The 27,699-nt window shown below is 36.0% G+C and overlaps 1 protein-coding gene across 3 annotated transcripts; it reads right to left on the bottom strand.

The window, feature by feature from the left end:
* Pkc98E (Protein kinase C) lies at positions 1 to 27,683 on the bottom strand. 3 transcript variants are annotated; one of them, XM_089706259.1, is made up of 20 exons: positions 27,425 to 27,683; positions 27,123 to 27,255; positions 26,931 to 27,045; positions 25,459 to 25,519; positions 24,851 to 25,025; positions 24,545 to 24,576; positions 24,295 to 24,365; positions 23,407 to 23,560; positions 22,567 to 22,703; positions 22,049 to 22,127; positions 21,514 to 21,585; positions 21,014 to 21,082; positions 17,082 to 17,197; positions 15,637 to 15,869; positions 15,147 to 15,295; positions 10,029 to 10,081; positions 8,826 to 9,012; positions 7,914 to 8,050; positions 7,189 to 7,287; positions 1 to 6,437 (listed from the first exon to the last, which is right to left on the bottom strand). In XM_089706259.1, exons 1-20 carry the CDS (start codon positions 27,519 to 27,521, stop codon positions 6,369 to 6,371), a joined length of 2,238 nt encoding a protein of 745 aa, XP_089562385.1. In that variant the 5' UTR covers positions 27,522 to 27,683; the 3' UTR covers positions 1 to 6,368. The 3 variants fall into 3 exon arrangements, with proteins under 3 accessions (XP_089562385.1, XP_089562386.1, XP_089562387.1); XM_089706260.1 differs by lacking the exon at positions 21,514 to 21,585; XM_089706261.1 differs by lacking the exons at positions 21,014 to 21,082; positions 21,514 to 21,585.
* Between the last annotated feature and the right edge of the window lie 16 nt (positions 27,684 to 27,699).

Genomic DNA, 27,699 nt, shown 5'->3' with positions numbered 1-27,699 from the left:
TGTTATCTATTTTCTTTGATTTAATAGACATGTAGGATTACATATACATATTTATTTCATAAAACTATATTATATGCATTAATTTATCTGCTAAATGTGTTCTAATTGTGACTCAATGAACAAACAACAATTACATATACTCGCATACACTCTGTTACACAAGACACGAGGTGCGTCTTGCTGAAGCGACAGACATACAAACCGAATTATATTTACTATATATATCTATATATGGCAAGAAAACAAAGTTTGTACATAATCTTTGGCTGGACACTGGGAGCGTCTGAGGGATAAGCCGCGTCTACTTTTGAGGGTATATTTCAATTTGTGCGTAAAGCCGCTAGATGGAGAGAAAAGAAACAATATAATCTTGTATATATAGTTTATTTTATATATTTAAAACCAAAAATGATAAGATTTTAAACTGGGTATAAGCAGTGTCTCCATCTAGTGGTAACTTCAAGCGCTATACATTATCATAAATTAGTCTCTAAACAAAATTAAACATCAAATATAAAAAATACAAAATTAAATATAACATTATTATGCGTCAAGTATTATGTCATTTACTTTGAAAGCGAATATTGTACGTAAATTGCACTCGGTTTTGGCACAAAATGACCTAGAAGCACTTTCACAATATTGTAACAAAATAATAAAAACAATTACATATATTTTATTTTTATTGTGACTTACATTTATTCCGCTGGTGTAATATATTATTTTTTATTAATTTTACTTTAATATGTGCAAAAGTGCTCCTATATCTGCAAACTGCTAAAACTTGTGATTTAACATTATCAACAATTTCTCAACCGACACTCAAAATTAAGTAACACTCAAGCCCTAAGTGTTAGTTAACACTGAGTAGTCGAATAACTTTGCCAAAATTAGTATATTGTGCGATTTTATAAACATTTTCATATTAGTTACAAAACGTGGCTATAACGGGATTAATAATGAAATAACAATGTAAACGGAAGATCATTTAGGGTGACAACACACGGGCGATTCTGCGGCGCAACTGCGACAGTCGCAGCGAGTCGCCGAGTCGCCCGCTAACAATAAAATCATCGAAATTAGTCAACACATATAAAATTATCTTTCAAGCACCACTAGCAACGTTTTATGAAACTTAGAGAGAAAAATATTCTATCTGACGTCGACACACGAACGGTAAAATGCCATGACATTTCATATAAAAGTCAAGTTTAATTTATAGCATAAAATGTAGTACGAGTAATTTATACTTTGTGCGAAATGAAGTGAAGCTTTATTATAGTTCAAAATAACATTTTCATACTAGTAGCGATTTAAATTCGCGAAATATTCGCTCGTGTGTGAGACGCCTTACAGTTGAAGCGATAACACACCGCCCAATAAAATTGTTCTACTTACACAGCTATCGTAATACTTAAAATTAACAAAAGAGAATAATATTTAAATGTTAAAAAATCGATAAATAAATGTAAAAAGATTCCAAAAAATCGAATCGAAAACGACAATAAAAAATCGGTCGGAACGCAAAACGTACGGACGACGCGCGCACTAGCGCGCTGCTCATTACGATACACAATTATAATTCCCAATACATTATTAATATATTAATAATTAATTAATCAATACAAACAGACAGAAAATAGAATCAATTAAAGGTAACATCATAAATGTGTGTCAGCGCAAATCTAAAAGTTTCAGATCTCGAAATGGCCGCCCGTAAACGCGGCATCGAAACAAAAAAAGCACGTATCTAATAGTTCTATCCAGTCCAAACCGGTTAAATCTGGATAGAACCGGTTCAGACTGGATAAAACTGATTCTCTGTGTAGAGCTGACTGTTTGTGTGAACGTAAAGGCAAACGACAGACACACACACAACTAGAGGTCAAACAAATATGGCGGGAGGGTCGCGCGCCGCGGCGGCTTCTATTCGAGACATTAATACTACTCTCACGCGGACGGTTCCGCATTTGACCGCTTTAAAACATGTTAAAAAGTTTTATATTTTGTATCTTTGGTAAAGTTTAAATGTAGATCTTCACTAGTAAAATACATGAAACATGTTTTAAACCAGTCAAATTCGAACCCATTAATAAATAACTCCGTAAACCTAACACACATACAGCATACCGATAGGCCATTTCTTAGTTAATAAGTTCAGAAGTGCCGACGGCCACGCGACCCGCGACTCTACTTCTATTACAATAAAGACTACTCTAAATTAGTAAGATCTACTAAATAAACTTCACGATTACTAATAACGGTAAGATTCGAATTACATACACTGAGGAAATATGCTTGGAACGAACGCGGTCTTACTACACGACAGCCAATGGGACACCACCGGTGTGACGTCACGTCAAATGGCGGCTTCCTATTGGCTGAATTACGCTGTGCCACTCTTAGTATCCCATTATATATAACTAACACCACACTTCCTCTGAAAGACATTTTTACCCTATAATATAACAGGATACTAAGAGCGGTCCCACACTAAAGCACCAGTGTGATGCCTACAATGTTAAGTACATATAATCTCTCTCTTGTCCCACGTTCGCGCCAAGCGCAAGAGTTATAGAAAACTAATTACATGAGTAAGAAAGCGTCTATACATAAGGGTCGAACCTGCGCACGCGGCCGCAGTTCGAGACACCGAGTATCCCACGCGGTGCTACAACACGCCAGTTTAGGTGCGGTTGTGGCCTTATGGAGGACAAACTTACTAAAATCCAACAAACAAGAAAACATTGCACATGCAAAATTGCACAATCGCATTTCACTCACTTGCGCACATAACTTGCGCAAGTCTACGATAGCCACAAGCTCACAACCGCACCCCACCGACGTGCTCAATAAACCTATACATTAGTATCAACACCGAATAAAATAAAAATGTACCATGTATGTAGCCCACAAGCAACGTACGAAAAGACAACAATGCGTGGAACGCGGCCACTACTTGCGTGGCGAGAGACGATCATACCCATATCATTGACTCGAATTAAATAAAGTGGCATTTGAGGAAAAGAAAGAAAAGTCCAAAGTATTGATAGTAATATTATTTTAGAGAAAATATTTCTACCAAAATCTCATTGCCTTTTGAAATGTGATGAATCTTACTGAAGCAAAGTCGTTGTTGTTAACTTTCAGTGAACCTTTTATACAGCATGAAGATGAATAAAAACAATGTTTACATGCTTTCAGCTGATCTTTCATGTAGATGATAAAAACAATTAGTTTTTTTTGACCAAAGTGTCATAGAACTTTCTGGAAATATCCCCTAGCATGACCAAGTGATGTTCCTTCCACGCAAGTAGTGTCCGCACATAAGTAAATACATTACCCTAACGACTACATAAGCCTTAGCCGTGCTACCTCGCCGCTCGCTTACAACTAAACCTTTGGTATCCACTTAAACTATAATAAATAATACTTCCGATGTAAATGTTCAACACAACAACAGATCGCAGTTTCATAACAGCTGTTTAACACAATAGAGATTATATTATTTAGTACTCACAGTACCTACGGTTTAAATTGTTCATGTAACCGTTTGGTATTTCACGACAATATTAGTTTTTTTAGGATATTGGCACAGTATACAGATACAACCAGTAGGGATACTTCATACAACGCGTTCGAAATGACTCACGCACACAATCAAGCGTGTTTATGAGGATCGTAAGGGTCTCATAACTGTCAATTGTGATAATACCCTTACGATTCCCGTAAATACGCTTACGCGCTTAATTACTCTTAAGTCATTCCGGACGCGTTGTATGAAGTTTCCCTACTGGTTGTATCTGTATACTGTGATATTGGTGTGAAATAGCCAACAAAATACTGTATAAGGCGGACAGGACCCACTGAGTATTGTGAAATGCATATAGCTATAATATAACACAACTATGAGACTAGAAGCTGGATCATTCGGTCACGCGAATCAAACGAAAACGGGGCATTTTAGTTATTTGTGGATTTTAGTGTAACCAAGGTGTTTATGTAAGAAAGTTATTTTTTTCGCATAAGTTATAGCCTCAAATACGCTATTTATATCACACCATAAGCAAAATAAACTCGACGTACTGTCAAAACATTTCCCCGTTCCCGTTTGATCAGAGCGCGCCATAAACAATTCGTAAACGTAAATAAAAACCAAAGTCCAACTATAGTCCAAGAGACAATCACGAAATTGTCTCCCAAATTATAATTGTCTCTCCACGGCGCAGCAAGTGCACACACACACAGACACACACGCACAAACATACAAACACACACACCAACACAAATGGGGTTATCCGATTGCATCTTGCCCCATCACGTCGATACTACTACCCTATAAGGTCCATCCTTAATAAAAAAAATTTAAATTCAAAATATTTTTCTTAAATTCTGTTAACAGTTGAAACTATATATTTATTTATATGTTTTAAACCGAAAAGTGACCCCAAAATAGTGATATTTGTTCTAAAACGCTCAATAAAGAGAGACCTTATGCATTCGAGAGCGCATCCAACAAGATGTCCTTAGGTCGCGTTCACACTATGCGTTAAAATATTATTCAATATTTACAACAATCAATAATTGCTCTAACCTCTTTATATAGTTCATCTTCAGGGAAAATATATTTCTCAACAAACTAGGAGCTTAAGTTTTTTTTTCGATTTTTTATTTAATTTAATTTAATTTATAATCGCAATTATTAAGAATCTCTCGCTCGACGCGGCGGGTCGCGAAAGTACTTTCACACTTACTGACCGTACAATATATTGATAAAATTCGCAGTGTACATAAATATAAGATACTCCAAGCTGGAAGGCGGTCGCCTCCCCGACTACAGTTGAGGGAACATTATCACGAATCAACATCGAATACACCGGCGCGGGGGAATAACCTAACATTATACATCTCATACTTAACACTTATAAATACTTCATAAATTATATCTAAAAACAGATCAACGAGCAAAATATAATATTGGCTGGTATCCGCGGACAGAAACGTCATAAGAAACATATCAAGCGAACTGATTTGGCAACTCGTTTGTGAGGTATCGCGATCTTTGTGCGACACTTCACGGCCGCTATCTAATTTTACACTTTCCAATTTTTAATTCGATTATTTTTTCAACATTGGCAGGCAATAAACAACACTATTCCTTTTTTATAATAATAATAATTTTTTTATAGTAATAATATGGCATCTGTTCAGTTTATTTCGGAACAAACAACGCCATCTAGCGGCCGCAAGTGTCACTATATACATACTTGTTACTAAGAAAAAGTCGAAGAAAAAAAACACGGAAGAAGCGAGCGTGCCGACCGCCCGAGCGCTACACTAACCTACGCTACGACAGACAGACGTACATTTAGACAAAACGTACGAAACCAACAGAAATAATACTACAATAAACACCTGACTAGAACCTTCGAGAACTTTCGCACGTGACGTCACGTGAACCATCCAAATTCTTTAGTGCGTTACACTATGTTTATATTATATGACTGTTTTATCAAACTAGATTCTTATACAGTGTAGTTTCCATGCTTTGACAGATAAATGTTAAGCATCAACTCTTCTATTGGAAATTAATATATTTTGAACACACCACAAGTTAATAAGATCAGTGATATTTTTACGAATCTTTGTTCATCGACAGATTACACCACACCGCAAAACATTATCATAATTCCAACGATCATGTCAAAAAACATGTAACAAAAATATAAAATAAATCGTAAAACGGTTACCATGTTGGTAATAATAAATATAAAAATCTCAACTTATCCAATATAATATTATACTTATTCCCTTAAACATTGTGATGTAATATTTCGATACATAATTGTGATTTTTAACACAAATGTAGATTTTTTGTAAAGTGTTTAGTTAGTGAGTTACGACGATACGCAAGATTTTAGTCCAATCACAAGTCAGGACGTGATAAATACTGCGCTGCTATTGGTCGATTTTTGTCATGTGTTCGAATCATTTTTTACAACTTTATTAGTTGGACTAGCTTCTTTCGTGATTGGTTGATTGAGTTATAAGTGCATTGCTATAAGTTTAGCGAATAGTCTGTTATCCATGGAAGTTTTCTGACTATTTTTTATAACAACTTATATTTACAAGCAGCAAACATTAGCCTATTGTTCATTCCAACACTAGAATATACTTTAATATTTTTTTTTATATATGTGTATAGACGTATCGTCGTAACCCACGCGTGCTTACCCACTGCGCGTGCGCGATACATATTTGCGCGTGCGTATTACTCGACAGTACGATGGGCGCGTAGTGTGTAGTGTAGTGTAGTGTATAGTGTGATGTGGTGTGAGTGGTGTGTGTGTGTGTGTGTGTGTGCGCGCTCACTGCGGGCGCTCGTGCGGCTGCGGGTTGAAGTCCGGGTTCACGAACGAGAAGCCGCGGAATTCCTCCTGTAAAAGTAACGTTTGATTGAAGAAATCGTATTTGTATTGAAGAAAAAAAGACGGGTTGCACTGGGGGAGTGCCGGCAGAAGTGAAAACTTGATTATTAACGTTGAGCATGTTTGATATTTTGGAATGGTATCCGTCTTACGCTTTTTCGATCAGGTCGCGTGTCCTGACGCGAGTTTAAGATTTTATACCCATTACAGAAAAAGTGCTCAACGCTGCTAAAGAAGTTTTCACTTCAAAAATTATGCTGTGATAATGCAATCAATTTCTAAGGTACTTTGCTATTTTGAAAGATAATATTTAATGCGGATTGGTTCTGATTATATGTCATTAATTTTTCAGTGATTTGTATGTGATGGCTATGGGTTGGACTTGGAATGATTAATGATTATGAAATAGTTATGTGATGGCTATAAGAAGAGACAGCCACATGTTGGCTATAGGATATTTACGTAATGTATATGAGTTGCTATTGGATGTGTAATGGGATAATTAGCTACGAAATATCTATTCGCCACTTGAAATAGTTGAAGTGTAGTGTCGGTGGCAAACGGAAGAACTATGTGACGATTCAAAAGTGCTTCTAAAAGTGTAATTGAATAAATGAGTGAGTGTTGAGTGTGTAGTGTGGTGTAGTAATTTTTTAATTTTTGCATGCCAATCAATAGGCGATTTGTGCTGAACAATGAATTACGTAACATCTTTATATCTTCCACATTTTTTGCAAAATAAATCATTTCATTTAATTACCTGGTTGATGGCCCTCAGCACGTCGGGCGGCACGGGCGTGAGGCACGGCTCCTCCTTCGTGAACTCCGCGTCGAAGTTCGCCGCTTCACGCTTGCTCTTCTGCAATCACAATACAGATTATTTGTATTGGTCCTTATTGTCCAACAATTGTTAGTTGATTAAAGTGATAAAAAAATGGAAGCAATGTGATAGAAATTCCTCTTATATAAGAATAACAATAGGATAGATTTTGATATTATTGTTATAGCATTGAATAAATTAGATTTTATTTTTAAATAGAAAAATATTGGTCTAGGGGTCACGGGTGGTCGACAAATTAAGCGTCACCCCGATAAGGCGAAAGGCGCGGGTTCGAATCCGACCTCGTGATGGATTTTTTTCTATTCTTTAAAAAATTCTCCAGATAAATTTTATTCCTCTGTCTTTTCTTTATTTTAAATAAGGAAGCGCATGACCACAATCTCGCCTGATGGAAAGCTAAGATGTGGCCTAAGACGGTACACGCTTCCCTAGTAGGTACCCGTTCACTGTACGCTTGAAGAACCTTAATCCGCGTATAAGACGCGGCACGTAAGTCTAGCGGTGACCTTCAATGTTTTACGGCAAGTTCGCCTTTATTTCGTTCAAATAGATCCCCTCCACTTCAAGGTGAGCGCTAAACTTAGTAGCGCGTATACAGGTAGGAATTTAAGTAAATCTCGACGAGTATCGTTAAATACAGTAACCTTGGGCCGGAAGGGCGGGCGCACAGTGCGGCGCGCGAGCGCGTCCCAGTCGATGTCGCGGAAGAACGCGTGCGCGCGGATGCCCGCCTCGCCGCCCACCACGCCCAGGCGCCGCAAGGGGTTCTTCGTCATGAAACCTGACCACACACAATATTAAATAATATATCAAAAAATTGGTTGTCTGTAAAATCGGTTCACTGACGATAGTTAAACGTGACGACGTCCGATTATGCTTCTTTATCGCTCGTTCCGCGCTCTCATTTGCACTTCAAGCCTTACATGGAACGCCTCAGAGCGAGGTAGCGCCGCATAAATCATGTTTTTTCGTGCGTGCAGCCGGCTCTATCGAATTATAAGACGTTGTCACGTCAAAACTAGCGCCGCTCCACGGTTTCACCCGCGAGACTCCGCTCCGGTCTTACAGTAGAGCCATTTTAATAGGCGACATTTGACAATTCAACAAAATTCAACAACGTAACTTAGTAACGACGGCACAGAATAATATGTCATTTCGTTTTGTTAGAACTGTACATTTGCTTAACTTTTTTCAATTACAATTACATATTTATAATAATTATCACCGATACGAGTAATTTTAATGTTTGATTTTACTAATAAACCCTCCTAAACATTATTAACAATTTCTGATTTAGATTTATTATTCTGAGAACTGACACCGCTACAATGATGTGTCAGATAACCTTTTCTTTTTAAATACTAAAAACGTTACTTTAAAAATCGAAATCTGATATCTAGAATCGAATGCAAAGATTACTTGTGAATATATATATTATATATTATATATCATATTTTTAATTTTTTAGTATTTGTCGTTATAGCCAGTAACGGAAATACATCATTCGTGAACAGCTTTCTAGCTATCACGGTTTGAGATACAGCGTGGAGACAGACCCTTGAGTATGGCGACGGCGTCCTTGGAGAGCCAGACGGGGTAGAGCACGTCGTCGTGCAGGATGCTCTCGAACAGCTCGTCCTCGTTGTCGGCCTCGAAGGGCGGCTGGCCGGCCAGCATCTCGTACAGCAGCACGCCCAGCGCCCACCAGTCCACCGACGGGCCGTACTCCAGCTCCTGCAGGATCTGCACACCAAATTATTTATATATTTGCTTAACTAGCTCTCCGCCCGCGGCTTCACCCGCGTTTTCAAAGAAAAACCCGGATATTTCCCGTTCCCGTGGGATTTCCGGGATAAAACCTATCCTATGTGTTAATCCAAGTTACCCTCTATATGACATATACATTGTATACTCCAGTCAGTCAAGACAATCAATTCACAATAATTCCAAAAGTTTTCAAACATCGGTCAAGCGAATGGTACGTACACTTAGATTGGTTGCAAATTTAATACGTGATATGAAATATTATATCGAAAACTTCCCCAACTTTGCAGAACTTTTGGAATTTTTTTCACGACCATACAGCAAAAAAATAATTTAATTGCAATTTTAACAATGTTCCGGACTGCGGACAAGGTTGCAAAATGAGATTTATTGTCGTCCCAATGAACCATTCACTTGACCGAAGTTTGAAAAATTTTTGAATTAAGTATTGTTAAATTTTCGATTTCGAATGTCGATTCTGACTGATGTAGTATGCTAAATTTCATTGTAATCGGTTCAGTAGTATTTGCGTGGAAGAGTAACAAACACACACACCTCCTCACAAACTTTCGCATTTATAATATTCTGTGACACGAGACACGAAATTAGCTCATATAGAAGTCGAAAAGATACGTAGGCTATATTTCGAGCTTTTGCTGGATCTATGGGGCATGATAATAGTAAATTAAGTCAGATAATGGAGCGTATTCGAGCTCTTGCACAATCTGTTATACAACAATAGCTTATAAACAGTGCTAGGGGAAGTAATATTGTTAAATTAACATAACATGGACAATTAATTTATGTATTTTTGTTTGAAACAAACCCACTTACTTGGTACATTTGTTCAATATAGTAAAATAGTACATAATCTCATTATGAAAAAATAAAAAGAAAGCAAGAACTATAATACCTTATTACTAAGAAACAAAAAGACATTCATGATCCAGAATTTTAATAATGTGACAAATAAGATACTGTTTGTAAAAGCTTACCTCAGGAGCAATATAATCCGGTGTTCCGCAGAAAGTCGTAGTGGTTACACCGTCTGAAAATAATAGATTTTACTTAGTAATAATGATCGAGTGAAAAACATTAAAAAAATTATAAAAGTACGAAGACGTTACAAAAATAAATCGTGTTTGAAACGTTAGCGTCTTTAATTTCTAGTAATAACAGTTGGTTTTGCTAAGAAAAGAGAGAAAAAGCTTCCTTAGAGATGAAAACGAAAACTAGAGCAAATATAAATTGTCGATTTTTTTTAAACTCATTTCGAATACAAAAAAGATCTGCCAATAGCCGTACAATATAAACTACCAATCACGCTCAAACGTTTTCGCTACGTTGTGTTTTGCAAACAGCAATGACAAAGTGTTCAGTGAAAAACTGTCCAAATAACGTATAATGTTATATTTTAGGTAAAACCTTGCTTTAAATATAAAAAAAAAACCAACAACATGATGTTTTAAAACATTTTGGGGTTAGGGAATAAATTTGACTGACTGCTTGATCTATCAAATACACGGCCCAAAGTACAGGATCGATCGAGTTGAAATTTGGCAGAGGATTGATAAAAAAATTTAAAATGAAAATTTATGTAGACGTTCAAACGCGTACAGGAGGTGTGCTTCATTTAAAAAATATCCACTAAAATTGCAATTCCATCGTGTGATAACAACACAAAGCGTAAATTATATAGGGTGTCCCAAAAAGTAGTGATGAACGGAAGCTGGGACTTGGGAGGTAGAGGACCTAGAGGGCTATCCGAATCACCCCCATGTATGTTATGCGATTTTTCGTATTTTCGGAGTTATGACGTTTTTTTCAATTTTTCACCTATCGCCGAATACGATGATATTTTCACTCATGGTGACGTCAATTGTTGCGCTAGATGCTTGATTTTTTTTTTGTTTGCTAAGCTGAAAGATAGGCCAATTCAGTATGGTAACATTTACTATCGTTAGATCTTCAAATGGAATAAAAAGAGAATAAAATGCCAAGAAATATAAAATTACCCAGTATGTTCACCACTTCAAGGGCCCGTAAAAAAATAAAATCACATAAAAATAAAACGTGCCCGGGTGACGTATCTATACTTTAAAAAAATCATTGCAAGCGTTCCTACAGCTACATGATATTTCATAGCGTTACATCTGTGCTTATGGCCTTTCACGATACTTCTGAATGGATTCATATACCTACTTGAGTTTGGACATTATAAATAAGCATATTATACAGGGTGTAATCGTTAAGTGTGCACAAGCGATTATTCCGTAACTATTGCAGATATCAAAAAACTTTAAACTGATATCGAAAGTACTTAACCTAATGAGTAAAATGGCCATAATAAATTTTTAAAAATAGAACGAGAAATAACCAAAAATGTTACATTAAACGCTCCCATACAATTTATTTCCCATACATTTTGTATTCATAGTAGATTTTCGAAGTGACGTCCTTATTGTGCAATACAATGAGGAGGTCTATTTACAGTTTCTAAATGAACTTCCCTCCAAATTTGCGAAGTAATTAAAGCAGAAAACCAAAAAAACAAAAAAAAGCTAAAATCTTTCATATTAAATGTATAGGTTGATCCAAAAGTAATGATAATTGGGTATTTCCTGTGCACATAAAAATATAAAATAAATGTTTTATGCTTGCTCATGTAATCACTAAGTTATCACAAAAAAATTATATCTACAGGCCACGTTTCCAAGTATTAACATTAATTTTAATGTGAACAGTGCGAGCCAGAATGTTTCCCGACGAAAAGAAGAAACAACGATTCGACATTTAGAGGGTGAATTTCTAAATTTTTATTGAGATCAGGATAATTTTTTGTCACGATTTGTGACCATGGGTGTTACCTGGGTTCACCATGTTTATGCTGAAACCAAGAAACAATCAATGGCCTGGATGCGAGCTTCCAAAGTGACGGTGAAGATTTTCAAAGTGAAAATTAGTGGGATAGATTAATGCCGTAGTTTTTTGGGACGCTGAAGAAATGTGGAATATTTTAAGAAGGTAGCCACTACTACACAGGGCTCTTACTACACAGACCAAATTAAAAGATTGCGGGTAGGTTAGTAAGAAAAAGAGACATGGCAAACTTCGGTCTTGAATGTTGGTTCACCAAGACAACGCACCAGATCACAAAGCGTCAGTTGCGATGGCTGCCAATCAAAAATCGGCATTGAAAATGCTTGAACACCCACCCTGTTTGTAAGATCTAGCTCCTAGTTAATTCTATCTCTTACCTCGGCACAAGAAACACCGTCGATACAAGAAATTTTAAGACGACAGCGAAGTGATGGCCGATTTTGAGGGGTTTTTGTAGATGAAGTCAAAGTTTTTTTTTTCTAAGTTAAGGAAAAAAAATATCGAAGTATATTATCTAGTTAGAAGACTATCTAGTGAAATACATAATTATTTTAACTGTAATGACCTAGTTTAATATTGATTATCATTACTTTTGGATCAACCCATGTACATGGGATATTCATATCTCATACTAAATGTATGGGAGGGTTTAAAGTTAATTTTTTAGATATTTCTCGTATTATTTTTAAAAATTTATTATGGCCATTTTACTCATTAGGTTAAGTACTTTCGATATCAGTTTAAAGTTTTTTGATATCTGTAATAGTTACGGAATAATCGCCTGTGCACACTTAACGATTACACCCTGTATAGTTTAGTAAAATATGACCATCACGTAATATAACTCTCTGCTACGCACAACTGTAAGCCAAATGTCACTGTGTTATTGAAAATCTGTGCCTGTCGCGAGCGCAGTCGCGAGCGACAGGCACAGAGATTTTCACACAGAGATTTTCACACAGAGATTTTCACACAGAGATTTTCACACAGAGATTTTCACACAGAGATTTTCACACAGAGATTTTCACACAGAGATTTTCACACAGAGATTTTCACACAGAGATTTTCACACAGAGATTTTCACACAGAGATTTTCACACAGAGATTTTCACACAGAGATTTTCACACAGAGATTTTCACACAGAGATTTTCACACAGAGATTTTCACACAGAGATTTTCACACAGAGATTTTCACACAGAGATTTTCACACAGAGATTTTCACACAGAGATTTTCACACAGATTTTCACACAGAGATTTTCACACAGAGATTTTCACACAGAGATTTTCACACAGAGATTTTCACACAGAGATTTTCACACAGATTTTCACACAGAGATTTTCACACAGAGATTTTCACACAGAGATTTTCACACAGAGATTTTCACACAGAGATTTTCACACAGATTTTCACACAGAGATTTTCACACAGAGATTTTCACACAGAGATTTTCACACAGAAATTTTCACACAGATTTTCACACAGATTTTCACACAGATTTTCACACAGAGATTTTCACACAGAGATTTTCACAGAGATTTTTACACAGAGATTTTCACACAGATTTTCACACAGATATTTTCACACAGAGATTTTCACACAGAGATTTTCACACAGAGACTTTCACACAGATTTTCACACAGATTTTCACACAGAGATTTTCACACAGAGACTTTCACACAGAGATTTTCACACAGAGATTTTCACACAGAGATTTTCACACAGAGATTTTCACACAGAGATTTTCACACAGATTTTCACACAGAGATTTTCACACAGAGATTTTCACACAGAGATTTTCACACAGAGATTTTCACACAGATTTTCACACAGAGATTTTCACACAGAGATTTTCACACAGAGATTTTCACACAGAGATTTTCACACAGAGATTTTCACACAGATTTTCACACAGAGATTTTCACACAGAGATTTTCACACAGAGATTTTCACACAGAAATTTTCACACAGATTTTCACACAGATTTTCACACAGATTTTCACACAGAGATTTTCACACAGAGATTTTCACACAGAGATTTTCACACAGAGATTTTCACACAGAGATTTTCACACAGATTTTCACACAGAGATTTTCACACAGAGATTTTCACACAGAGATTTTCACACAGAAATTTTCACACAGATTTTCACACAGATTTTCACACAGATTTTCACACAGAGATTTTCACACAGAGATTTTCACAGAGATTTTTACACAGAGATTTTCACACAGATTTTCACACAGATATTTTCACACAGAGATTTTCACACAGAGATTTTCACACAGAGACTTTCACACAGATTTTCACACAGATTTTCACACAGAGATTTTCACACAGAGACTTTCACACAGAGATTTTCACACAGAGATTTTCACACAGAGATTTTCACACAGAGATTTTCACAGAGATTTTCACACAGATTTTCACACAGATTTTCACACAGAGATTTTCACAGAGATTTTCACACAGAGATTTTCACACAGAGACTTTCACACAGAGACTTTCACACAGATTTTCACACAGAGATTTTCACACAGAGATTTTCACAGAGATTTTCACACAGAGATTTTCAAACAGAGATTTTCACACAGAGATTTTCACACAGACTTTCACACAGAGATTTTCACAGAGATTTTCACACAGAGATTAACACACAGATTTTCACACAGAGCATTTCACACAGAGATCTTCACATAGAGATTTTCACTCAGAGATTTTCACTCAGAGATTTTCACACAGAGATTTTCACACAGAGATTTACACAGATTTTCACACACAGATTTTCACACAGAGATTTTCACATGGAGAATTTCACAGAGATTTTCACACAGAGATTTTCATGTGATTTTATTTTTTTACGGGCCCTTGAAGTGGTGAACATACTGTGTAATTTTATCTTTCTTGGCATTTAATTCTTTTTTTTATTCCATTCGAAGATCTAACGATAGTAAATGTTACCATACTGAATTGGCCTATCTTTTAGCTTAGCAAACAAAAAAAAATCAAGCATCTAGCGCAATAATTGACGTCACCATGAGTGAAAATATCATCGTACTCGGCGATAGGTGAAAAATTGAAAAAAAAAGTCATAACCCCGAAAATACGAAAAATCGCATAACATACATGGGGGTGATTCGGATAGCCCTCTAGGTCCTCTACCTCCCAGCTTCCGTTCATCACTACTTTTTGGGACACCCTGTATAAATGAATGATTGTAGCATGACGCACCGATGATGCCCTCCTTGCACATGCCGAAGTCGGCGAGCTTGCAGTGCCCCTCGCTGTCGAGCAGGATGTTGTCCAGCTTGAGGTCGCGGTAGATGACTCCGTTCGCGTGCAGGAACTGCAGCGCCAGCGTCACTTCCGCCGCGTAGAACCTGCCGGCGGAAACTGGTTAGTGGCCATAAGTGTAACGTGTCTTTTGGTAACGTGCCACAATTGTAACGTGTCATTTTTGTAACTTGTTATTTTTGTAACATGTCGTTTTTGTAACGTGTCACAAGTATAACGTGCTACAAGTGTAACGTGCCACAAGTGTAACGTGTCATTTTTGTAACGTGTCACAAGTATAACGTGCCACAAGTGTAACGTGCCACAAGTGTAACGTGCCACAAGTGTAACGTGCCACAAGTGTAACGTGTCATTTTTGTAACGTGCCACAAGTGTAACGTGTCATTTTAAGTTTAACATGCCACAAGTGTAACGTGCCACTACACACCTGGCGCGCGGCTCGTCGAACTTGCGCGCGCGCTGTATCTGGAACATGAGATCCCCTCCGTCGACGTACTCCATGACGAAGAACAAGCGCTCGGGCGTGTGGAAGGCGCAGTGCAGTGCGGTGAGGAACGGGTGCCGGGCCGCCAGGGCCAGCACGCGCCGCTCTGTGAGTGTGCACTCCACGTCGTCGTCCTGGATGATCGCGTCCTTCTTCAGCACCTTCACCGCGTACACCTGCAGCGCGAACAAGTATATTGGTGGATGTGTTTCGAAAAAATGAGCTCACAATGCGCCGTGGAAGTAGTGAATGAACTACGTGGTGAAGATGGTGTTTCGTTACCGTGTAATTGATCGTGGTGTCTATTATCGATGTTTGGCATAGAGTATGCAAACAAAGGTTGTCAAATTATTTTGCAACTGACATGCACCACGACAGTCGACACTTGTACTTCCGCCCTCGATCGAGCCGCTCATCTGCTGTGGCGGCCATTGAAAACATGTGTATCGCAAATCGGATAATTGGCGTAAATTCATCGAGTGCTGCAGCATCTCAAAGGTGCATTGTTTTTGCTGCTCACTATTTCTGAACATCGATTTTGTGTTAACGAAATTTTCCCTAATGTAGTAGAAGCCACCCGCTATTTCGGCTTGGTGCGATTCTACAATTATTGGTGTTATGGCTGTTATAACACCGCTCCCTACGCGTTGTGACAAGCACAAAATGACCAAGTAACGATTAACACTTCGCGTCTGTCTAAAGAATGAAATAAGTAGGAGATAGACATTGTTATGACACAAGAAACAGAAATAAAATTGAAATGCCATTTTTCCGGCTAGCTAAAGTTAAAAATTCATTTATGGGTCAAGGCTTTTACAACAGAATTCCTCATAATATTAAAGAGTTTAGTAGTTCTAAATTTAAAACTTATATAAAAAATGTACTAGTTCAGCGAGCCTATTACAGTATTAAGGAATATATGGACGATAAAAACCCATGGAGGGTTGTCGCGTAAAAACCACAGGACAGTTCTTTGGCATATCACTATAAATTATGATGTTACTTAAGTAATTTGTAAAATTAAATTGTAAAACTGACATGATTAAAAAGAGTAACTATGGAGTTTCTTGCCGATTCTTCTCCGTAGATACTGCTTTCCGAATCGGTGGTAAATGTTAAAAATATGTACCTATGACGTTTCAAAAGTGCTTCTAGAAGAAGTCTAATTGAATAAATAAATATTTGAGTTGAGTTTGAGTTAAGCCTGTACGTAGTTAAAATATGTGCGTCTGTAAAAAAACATACAATAAGCTGAAATACTATCATCTCAATTTTTATAATTCGAAAGTATACATTATTATTTGAATTTCACCTAAAATCAATAAAAAAAAGGTGTATATCGCGAAGACAGCCACCAAGTTCTTTAACAAATGGCAAAATAATCTCACCTCATCGGTGCCCTTCTTCTCAGCGAGCATGACCTTCCCAAATGAGCCCTTGCCGAGCACCTTGATGAAATGGAAGTCGTCCAGAGACACCTTGTGCCCGCCCGTGCTCTCCGACCCTGTACCATTTATAATATAAAATATACATTCCAAGTTTTAAATATAATAAAGTTGTATTAGACCATTGCACTATGTGTTTTTAGGCCCGAAAAAGTTTCATTCTTGTTTTATTGGAAATATCTAAGGAGCTTCTCTTTTTAAATGCACGAGTAGAACACCCAGAGTTTTATTTCAAACACGCGATTTTTAAAAAAATATTTAAAATATTGGAATTTTCGCGGCCGACTGAGCTAAATAAATTCGTTTAAAAAAAATAGATACACTAGATAATTTATTATGTTGCTAATATATGTAGTGATTACAGGCGCAAATTATCCTTTTTTAAAATTTTCGATATTGTCGATAAAGGCGAAAGTATTGTAATTTTTACTGATTTTCGTTTTTATTTTTTTATATTATATGCAGGCGTTAGTAGAAGCTCTGTTTAGTACCAAAAGAAGCCTTAAACTGAGGGCTACATGTGACAAAAATACCACATTCTAACCACGAAGTTATTACGAGATATAGATTTTCAAAGAATTCAATGTCAGGGTTGACCCTAGTAAAGAAAAAGTCAAAGCTTTTTTTTAACAATTATATATATTATATCATCTATCTATCACCAAGTTTTTGTTTATGTTTTAAGTCGTTAGTTATAGTCGATATTTTAATATTATTCAATATATTATTATAGGTAGGTAATCCATATTATGATCTATTACATATAATAAATCTGTAGAAGGGGCTGTTCAAGTATTACGTAAGCAGATTTCTTACCATTTTTTACCCCCCCGCCCCCCTTGTCATCAAAAGTAAGCAAAGCCCTTACCCCCTCCCCCTATGCTTACGTAAACATTTGTATTTTTTAGTAATAAATGTTTTTTTATATTGTTATTTTTAAAATAGGAAAATACATGAAAATATTAGGTTTAACTGATACACATAGAGTAAATGACAAAAAAATATAATCTATACAAATATTATAAAGAGGAAAGGTTTGATTTTTTGTTTGTTTGTTTGTTTGTATGAATTGAATAGGCTCCGAAACTACTTGGCAGATTTGAAAAATTCTTTCACTGTTGGAAAGCTACATCATTTCTGAGTGACATAGGCTAGGTTTTATCCCGGAAATCCCACGGGAACGGGAACTATGCGGGTTTTTTTTGAAAACGCGGGCGAAGCCGCAGGCGGAAAGCTAGTCAGAAATAAAGAACTTATCTAAAGCGCGTCACACACGGTGAAGATACTATAATATTTTATCTTAAGATACGGTAATATTTTATATTATAGTATCTTAAGGTATCCGGTATCTTCACCGTGTGCGACGCGCTTAACATAAAGAATATTTTCGGAACACATTAACAGTCCATAAAACCTGAATCCATGATTCTAAGTTATCGTTGACATTGGATTGCTGCTCAGTGTTGTGAGTCTGCTAAATAAAACCAGCGTTTAAATATTATTGAAAGCTTTTCCCCATAGAAACCCTTCACATACAGATATTGAAAACACCGTGTATTTTGTGACTAATTGCCGAAGTCAATCTTAAGAAATAAAATATCAATCATTTACCTTTTTACTTTGAGATAGGCCATCATATTTTTTCTCATAAGTCGTTTTAATTGTTACGGAACGTAAAGAGAAACTTTGTACTTATATTTACTCACCTTGGAAAAAAAATGAAGCAGATTGGATTTATTTTTAGTTGCCGCTTGCAATTCTTCTTAGATACAATAATATAAAGTTCCTTATCTGACTTTGCTTGTAATTTATAATTTCGCCAAACTTCGTTAACTAACTTTTGTACATTTTGCACTTTCGTCCCAGTATGAGATTTTTTAAAACTTTCGAACAGTTTTTGGTATAAATTGGATTTGACAAGTGAATAGCGCACGGTAATTTCCCTAATGCGCGGTAATTCCCCTAACCAGTTCTCAAAGCGAGTGCCTACGCATTATATGTATTGATTGCAGGAATCCCCGAAAAAACTTAAATAACTAACGATGACGTAATCATCATCTAGACCCCCCCACCCCCCATGTCATCCAAAATAAGCAAAACAGAGACCCCCCCACCCCCCCTTGGTGCTTACGTAATACTTGAACGGCCCCGAAGGGTCAATTCTGTACATTGAAAATATTGAAAAAATAAATAGTAGGGGGTGTTACTGGATCGATACCAAACCCAAATATGTGATAAAAAAAATTTTTGTCTGTCTGTCTGTCTGTCTGTATGTGAAGGCATCACGTGAAAACTAACGGTTCGATTTCGATGAAACTTGGTATAATTATACCTTATTATCCTGGGCATAAAATAGGATACTTTTTATCCCGGAAAAATACGTAGAAAAAAAATAAATCTTAATTTTTCCGCGCGGACGGAGTCGCGGGCGGAAGCTAGTATGTAATAAATTAACTTAATAAAAAAAATCTTAGATTTTTAAGACAATTCAATAATATATAATTAATACTTGAAATAAATCTCCTTTTTCATCAATATTTTGAGCATTGATCATAGTAATCTCATTAAAAGTCAAACGGAATTAACGGTAAAACATTGACAACCTTATCTTTGAATTCTTTGAAAATCTATATCTCGTAATAACTTCGTGATTAGAATGTGGTATTTTTGTCACATGTAGCCCTCAGTTCAAGGCTTCTTTTGGTACTAAACAGAGCTTCTACTAACGCCTGCATATAATATAAAAAAATAAAAATGAAAATCAGTAAAAATTACAATACTTTCGCCTCTATCGACAATATCGAAAATTTCAAAAAGGGATAATTTTGCGCCTGTAATCACTACATATATTAGCAACATAATAAATTATCTAGTGTATCTATTTTTTTTTATACGAATTTATTTATCTCAGTCGGCCGCGAAAATTCCAATTTTTTTAATATTTTATTAAAAATCGTTGAATAATATTAAAATATCGACTATAACTAACGACTTAAACCATAAACAAAAACTTGGTAATAGATAGACGATTTATATAATTGTTAAAAAACAGCTTTGACTTTTTATTTATTAGGGACAACCCTGACATTGAATTCTTTGAAAATCGATAACTCGTAATAACTTCGTGGTTAGAATGTGGTATTTTTGTCACATGTAGACCTCAGTTCAAGGCTTCTTTTGGTACTAAACAGAGCTTCTACTAACGCCTGCATATAATATAAAAACATAAAAAGGAAAATCAGTAAAAAATTACAATACTTTCGCCTCTATCGACAATATCGAAATTTTCAAAAAGGGATAATTTGCGCCTGTAATCACTACATATATTAGCAACATAATAAATTATCTAGTGTATCTATTTTTTTTATACGAATTTATTTAGCTCAGTCGGCCGCGAAAATTCCAATATTTTAAATATTTTTTTAAAAATCGCGTGTTTGAAATAAAACTCTGGGTGTTCTACTCGTGCATTTAAAAAGAGAAGCTCCTTAGATATTTCCAATAAAACAAGAATGAAACTTTTTCGGGCCTAAAAACACATAGTGCATTGGCTGTTAAGATATTGTTAGTGCCTAAAATATTAGGTGCATTTTTCTGTTTCAACCAGTGCTTTTTAAGTGACTTACCCATAAAATCATTTTTTTTAAACGATACCATTTCCATAACTGATACGTTGTGACACTTAACAGCAAGTATTTTATCAAAATCCCAAAAAATATTGAATAAATAACATCATGAAGAATTTCATCCGAAATTTTGAAATTACACATCCTTTTGCATAACAATTATCACACCAAAGTCTCCCAAACTACCAAGCGACCAAACACCGTGTACACCGCAATAGTGAACAAGCAGACAAACAAACAGACAAACACCTTGTTTGAACCCGAACACGTCCTCAAGGTCGTCCCACGCGGAGGACCACGCGGGCTCCGGCGGCGCACCTATACGCAAAAACATAACGGAAAATGCAACAAAAACAATGTAAAAAGCAATAATTTTCCATTGGTATGTATTTCTATTAAAATACATTTATGAAGTAATTTATTTTTTGACCATTTGAAAAGTGGTTCCAATGACATTTTTTTTTATTTATACTCTTAAATATGATTACAATGGTTTGGTTTTGCCCATTAAAATTTCTTGTTTCCAGCATAAGCAATTATTGTTATTAAGACTGCACTCAATCACAAAACTCAAGTGAGATGCATATTCTTGCGAAAAGTGCTTAGAAATCCAATTTTCTTCAATCAATTTAAAGTTATTGCTGCCAAAATAAAACACAAAAAAAAAATGGAAAAAATATAAAAAAATCAACAAAACACAGCAACATCCCGCCACCGAAGCATCTGTATGTATGTACGTTTGTGTGAACCTTGGTAACTACTGAATATGTCGCGCAGTTCCTCCCACTGAGACCCCCACAGTTTCTGGCCCTCCTCCAGCTCTATATTACATTGAACAATAAACACACAATACATAACATGTACAAATTGCAAAAAAAAAGAAATAAAAAATTATCTTTTAAACATATTTTTTCAAATCACAAAAGCAAACATCAAGAAACACTTAAAGATGAAAATATATTACTACAATACATTTAAAAACTACTCAAGTCTTATTCACAAAAAAATTATGTACAGTCCGCAAAAAAAATCTACCATACTATAATAGTAATAAAATGAAAACTCTAGATACAGTTATGCTATCCCGCTCTAATCGTGTACAATCGAAAGAGACAAGTGGTGTACAATTATGTACAGTCCGCAAAACTATACTATACATATATATACCTATATATATATATAATTATCAACCAATTAAAATTCTAGATACAATCATGCCATCTCGCTCTATAACAGTACAAGTGAAAGAGACAAGAAATGTACAGTCAACAACTAAAGCGTTACCTTTGTCATCTTGCCGCTCGTCCTTCCCGTCTTCGGGCAGGAAGTCCGGCGGACCCTCCAGCATCGGAGTGTTCAAGTACTGCAACAATTTCATATCATAGTGTAATATACTGTTTATTTAAAAAAAAACTTTAACAACAATACATATCTATAATCAAATGTATGGAAATTATTCAACTGCTGCTTCCCAGACAAACACCGTACACTTGTTTTTGATAAAAAATTATATGATGTATTAAATTTTTAAGCAATACGTCTTTGGGATAACTCAATGCTGGATATATTCAATCGAAGTGTCGTGTTTGAAGTGTCGTGTTTGAAGTGTCGTGTCATTGAAGTGTCGTGTGTGAAGTGTCGTGTTTGAAGTGTCGTTTGTGAGGTGTCGTGTGTGAAGTGTCGTATCTAAAGTGTCACGTGTGAAGTGTCACGTGTGAAGTGTCGTGTTTGTAGTTTGTAGTCAAAATATAGTTAACTAAAAGTATTTATATATGTAGTTAGTGAGGTATGTGGTGCATTACCTTGGAAGCTCGTGGGCGCGGGTTCTTGTCGGGCGTGATGCCCATCTCGCTGAGGATCTCGGCCATCTGTTTGGTGTTGATGCCGCAGTTGTTGGCCACGTTCTTCTGGCACCGCTTGTGCACGTTCATCGAGCACACTGCAATATTGCCACAATATCATATAAATACATGTTCAGTAGTTGGTGTGTTAAATTATCACAATATCATATTAATACAGTGGTTGGCTAGTTACGATGTTAAATGCAATGTCTTTGTTCTGTGAGATGACAGCACTGTACATTGTACAACACCTTTACTGGGTAACTCCAAGCTACAATTAACTTTCGAAAATTGAAGTGACTTAATCAACTAACTGTTACCCATTCCGTGTAGTATTCATAAAATTCAAATTATATTCATTTGCAAGAACGTAACTAGTAACAAATTACGGATGTTTTAATGCTAATACATTCAACCCATTGATTGGATGTGCAAATATTCTTGCGCATTATTTTTAAGCTATTGCATAGCTTCTATCGCGGGCCTTGAGCGCGGGGACCGAATCCAGAAATTGCGTAACGAAAAACCTCACGCTCCCCACTCCGACGGGCGCGGAGGTGTGGCTTGAAGGCATAGCATGCAATAGCTTTACCGCGGCAGTCCCCGAGTGCCACACGTCTTTTTTTTTTGTTATTGAGAATAGGGAGGCGGTTGACCACAATCTCGTCTGAAGTTAAGCTGAGATGTGGTCTAAGATGGTACTCGCTTCCCTAGAAGGTACCCGTTGACTCTACGCTTGTAAAATGTTATGTTTTTGTTCTGTCATTGTGTTTATCTGTCCATCTATACAACGAGTCTCACCCTCGCACTGCAGGCCCTGCTTGATGAGCCCGTAGAGCAGCGAGCCGCAGTGGTCGCAGAACGTGAAGCGCTTGTACGAGTGCACCACGAAGCGGTGCGGCACGTTCACGCTGAAGCGCTGCCCGCCGGACGCGCACGATACGCTCTGCTGCTGCTGCAAGTTACAAGTGAGTTAATTAAATAATAAGTTAAGATAATAATCTACTTATATAAAAATAAATCGGCTTTTCCTTCCTGACGCTATAACTCCAGAACGCACGAACCGATTTCAACGGTTTTGCATTCGATGGAAAGGTCTCGGGCTCCGTGAGGTTTATAGCAAAGAAAAGGTGTCTCTGGTGGCGAAACGGAGTTCGCCCGGTTTGCTAGTAAATAATAAATAAAATCTTTATTTGAATTCATACATTAATTTGTCACGTTAGATGGGGATTCAGGCCCCTTTACTAGGTATAACCTGTATTAAGGGGACCTAAGATGGTTTGTAAGGTGTATTTCATGTCAAAACATATGTAAAAACAGATGTCAACACCTACAAAAACAGGTGGTGTGATCAAGAGATCATGAAAAATATGCCCAAATACCATATTATCATGTTTGAACATTGCAAGATAGTGTATTTCATATCGAAACACTTGTAAAAACAGATGTTAACACATATAAAAACAGGTGTTGTGATGTTAAATCAAAGAGATTGTGAATAAATTGTCTAACCACCATGTGATATTTGAAAATTACAAGATGTGTCAGACCATTATAAAAAAAAGAAAGAAGATTTATGTAACCTTATTTCGTATAGATAAAAAATAATTGAAATTGATCTGCGAACAAATCTGAATACTTCTTTTATACGTTAATCTCCCAATAAACATAAAATATAAAAATTCTTACCTCCTCACGCATGCCCGGACACTTGGTGACGACGGACGAGTGGCAACGCTTGTGCACCACGCAAGTGCAAACTGAAATATTATATAATTTATTGTAACAATAAATATTTTTTGTGGGTATATACAGAATATTATATACGGAAACTTTAGAAAAAATACATCAAAATGTTCCTTAATCAAAACTTTACGAAAAATTTCAACAATTTTTCTATTGAAAAAAAAATGTATTGAAAAAACTTATAGGATCTCACCTTGACATTGATATCCTTGTTTTCCGAGGCCCCTGTAAAGTAAAAAAATGCTATAACAATAATTCTTACTTCCTTAAAAAGAGTAGCAGAACAAGTTTAGAAGCTCTATTGACATTTGTCTAGTAACATGATTATATACATATGCCCTCTTTACCATTTCCAGTGCGATAACAACAGCTGTGCATATGATTTAAAGTCATTTAAATAACACTTTTAGGTGTTTTATACTCATAATATTTTTTTAGTTGCTTCTAGAACCTACACATACACAGAATATATTCAAGTGTTTATAAGTGTCGCACTGACCAGATGAACTCCCGGCAGTGCGAGCAGAAGGTGGGCTGCCGCAGGAAGGTGGCCATGAACTTGTGCCCGTTGACCTGGTGCACGCGGCGGCGGAGCGCCCCGCGGCGCCGCGCGAACCCCGCGCCCTCCTTGAACTCGCGCCGCGGGCCTGACGCACTGCCGCTCACCACGCCCACTGACATACCCGTAGTATTACATCACTTATATGTGCTAGCTTAATCAGCCGTTTAATTAAGAGGCTAGGCACTTTATTAATTATGAAATAGCAAAGATCATTGTAGCCAAAACTCTTAATTAAACTGCTATTGAACTACTGGTACAACATGTTACAAAAAAATGAAAAAAATATTAAATAAACAAAACAAATAAACAAGACCAAATCCAAAAATAACCTTCAGTGATTTGAAACAATGCAAAACATTAAAATATTTTATTTAATGATACAGCCTTCTTCTATTAAATTGAATGTTCAAGACAACTTAATAATTCATCAATTACAATGTAATTCTTTATTTTTAGAATAGATTTAAAATATTTAAATTTCATTATGTTCTAGTATTCATATATTACAGCATATTAATTATGTTATTATAATTAATACAACTTACCTTGAGAATTCCATTTCAGATCTATTTTGAGATGAATTTTTCCCTGAGGTTCTAGGTCCACCTATAACAAAAAAAAAAGCTCTATTGTAGTCTCATAATCTGAAATACATCTATACTAATATTATAAAGCTGAAAAGTTTGTTTGTTTGTTCGAACGCACTTATCTCGGGTCCTACTGGTCTGAGTTGAAAAATTATTTCAGTGTTAGATAGCACATTCATCGAGGAAGGCTATATAACATCTCACTAAAACCAACAGGAGCCAAGCACTGCAGGTAAAACCGCGGAGCACAGCTGGTATAAAATAAAGTTCAGAGTCTTGAATGATTTTTCAAAGGTTTTTCAATATTTTCAGATCTATTTTGTTTGTTAAGTATATAGCAAATCAAGGATAAAGTAATTATTCCAAGAGGAAATTATTATTCCTGCATTTGCAATATTTTTCATTGGTATTCTGCTCCAATGTGTTGTAACCTAATTTTATATAGGTCACCACAATAAATTGACAATTCATAGATCAGCACAAAGGATTTTATGTTGATCTGTATTGGTACTTAACTAGATAAATATTTCCTTATTTTTAGAACAAAAATATATAAAACTTTGCTATTCATCAATAAACAATTTCAAAAATTCCAATACCATCAATATTGTTTTATAATAAATATATCTCTACATGACAATAAATTATTCAATCAACATAAACTAGCACATTAACTATAATAGCCATCAAAAAACAACAAATCCCATAACTCTTGAAAAACAAATAAACGATTGCATCAGCCATTCAAAATTAGAAATACACATCAAACTATTTTTAGTGCAATTCATTATTTCCCAATAACTGGCACCAATGTTAAAAATAACATCATTTAGAGATATAAGGAAAAGACAATGTTTATCTCACACTGATTCAGTTGATGAAAACAGGATGCAACATCTGTGACACATTATGACTCTTAGCGCTTTTATTTATTCTTATTTTAGATACTTTTCAATGGCAAACATTCCGCGGGAATTATTTGTGTCATTAAAATTTTCACTTAGTTTTTATATTCATAACAATTTTATTAGGTGAAGGCAATAGATGAAGTACAACATGGATGTGTTGTTAGGTAGACTCAAGTAAAGTATTATGAAATGTTTCGGTAGGTCATAGGTGCAATATAACTATTTTATAAATTAAAATAATTAAACTTTATTATGAAATTACAAAAATTCACAAGATAAATGTACTTACTGGAATATTTTAATGGAAGTTTAATTTGAACACACAAACATTCATGAGTGAATTGGTAAATACTGAAACTTTTAAAATAGAAATAAACGATAACATTTATCAACATAAACAAAAGATAATGACCTCTTTTGTACATGACGTCTTATAATATGATTGACAGTTTATTGATTAGATTGATCTTAGATTTATGTCAGTTGTTCTCTAGGTGTAAAAGGAAGAAGTATTGAACTCACCCAAAAATCAGTGGCATCTTTTTCTCGATGCATGAGATCTTCAAAGGGAATTGTGCAGTTTGCCACAAAGTCATCTGGAGGTATTGCAGCATCATGGAAAACAGTGATACCCAAACTAAAAAAAATAGACGCATTTTTATCAATCAGACCAAAATTAAGTTGTCTCCAAGTATTCTAACTTATTATACATACTTAGTTGCGTTCTGAACTTCGTGAATAAATGTTTCATTCCATACAGGGTCAAATGTTTTTGGTTTCGTGCTGGAGCGGTCTAAATGGTGTTCATCGGCGTCGATCGACACATACGGGTCTATTGGCTGATCGTCTGCAAAGATATCGCGTATTTACAAAACACCAACACCCATTATAGTAAACATAGGTAATAAGATTCTTTTGTGCGCAAACTTTAATACGTGATAACTTTTTGTGTAAAGGGTCGCAAAATATCGATGATGGTGACTGTAAGGAATGTTTACAGTGCACGGTGAACTCACCAGGCTTCCCGAAGGTCATATTGTGCCGTTTCTGAAAATCGGTCGGTCGAAGGCCCGTAGCCTCACACACCTTTACGCGCACCGTTCCGCTGAACATGGTGGCGGAGACCAACGAGCCCTATCACCGAGACCGCACCGCCACACTTCACTTCCACATTAAAAACCCAATAAGAATCATTGAAGGTGCTTCATTATTTTAACAGAAATAGAGAATTGACAGCAATAAGATCGGCCATGGATGGATGGGTTTATTTTCTCTATGGTCGTAAGAGCGT

The sequence above is a fragment of the Colias philodice genome, chromosome 18, assembly GCF_061535455.1.
Source record: "Colias philodice isolate Cphi_HAF_F1 chromosome 18, ilColPhil1 Martin Lab GWU primary, whole genome shotgun sequence".
NCBI lineage: Eukaryota > Metazoa > Arthropoda > Insecta > Lepidoptera > Pieridae > Colias > Colias philodice.
The sequence above is the reverse complement of the archived record's forward strand: the minus strand, read 5'-3'. Positions and strand labels throughout refer to the sequence as shown.

Coding starts and splice junctions, on each gene's coding strand:
- Pkc98E (XM_089706259.1), bottom strand. CDS start 27,521: ATGTTCAGCGGAACGGTGCGCGTAAAGGTGTGTGAGGCTACGGGCCTT. Junction 23,561..24,294: donor GTCCGGGCATGCGTGAGGAG/GTAAGAATTTTT, acceptor TGTAACTTGCAG/CAGCAGCAGAGCGTATCGTG. Junction 6,438..7,188: donor TGCTGAGGGCCATCAACCAG/GTAATTAAATGA, acceptor TTACTTTTACAG/GAGGAATTCCGCGGCTTCTC.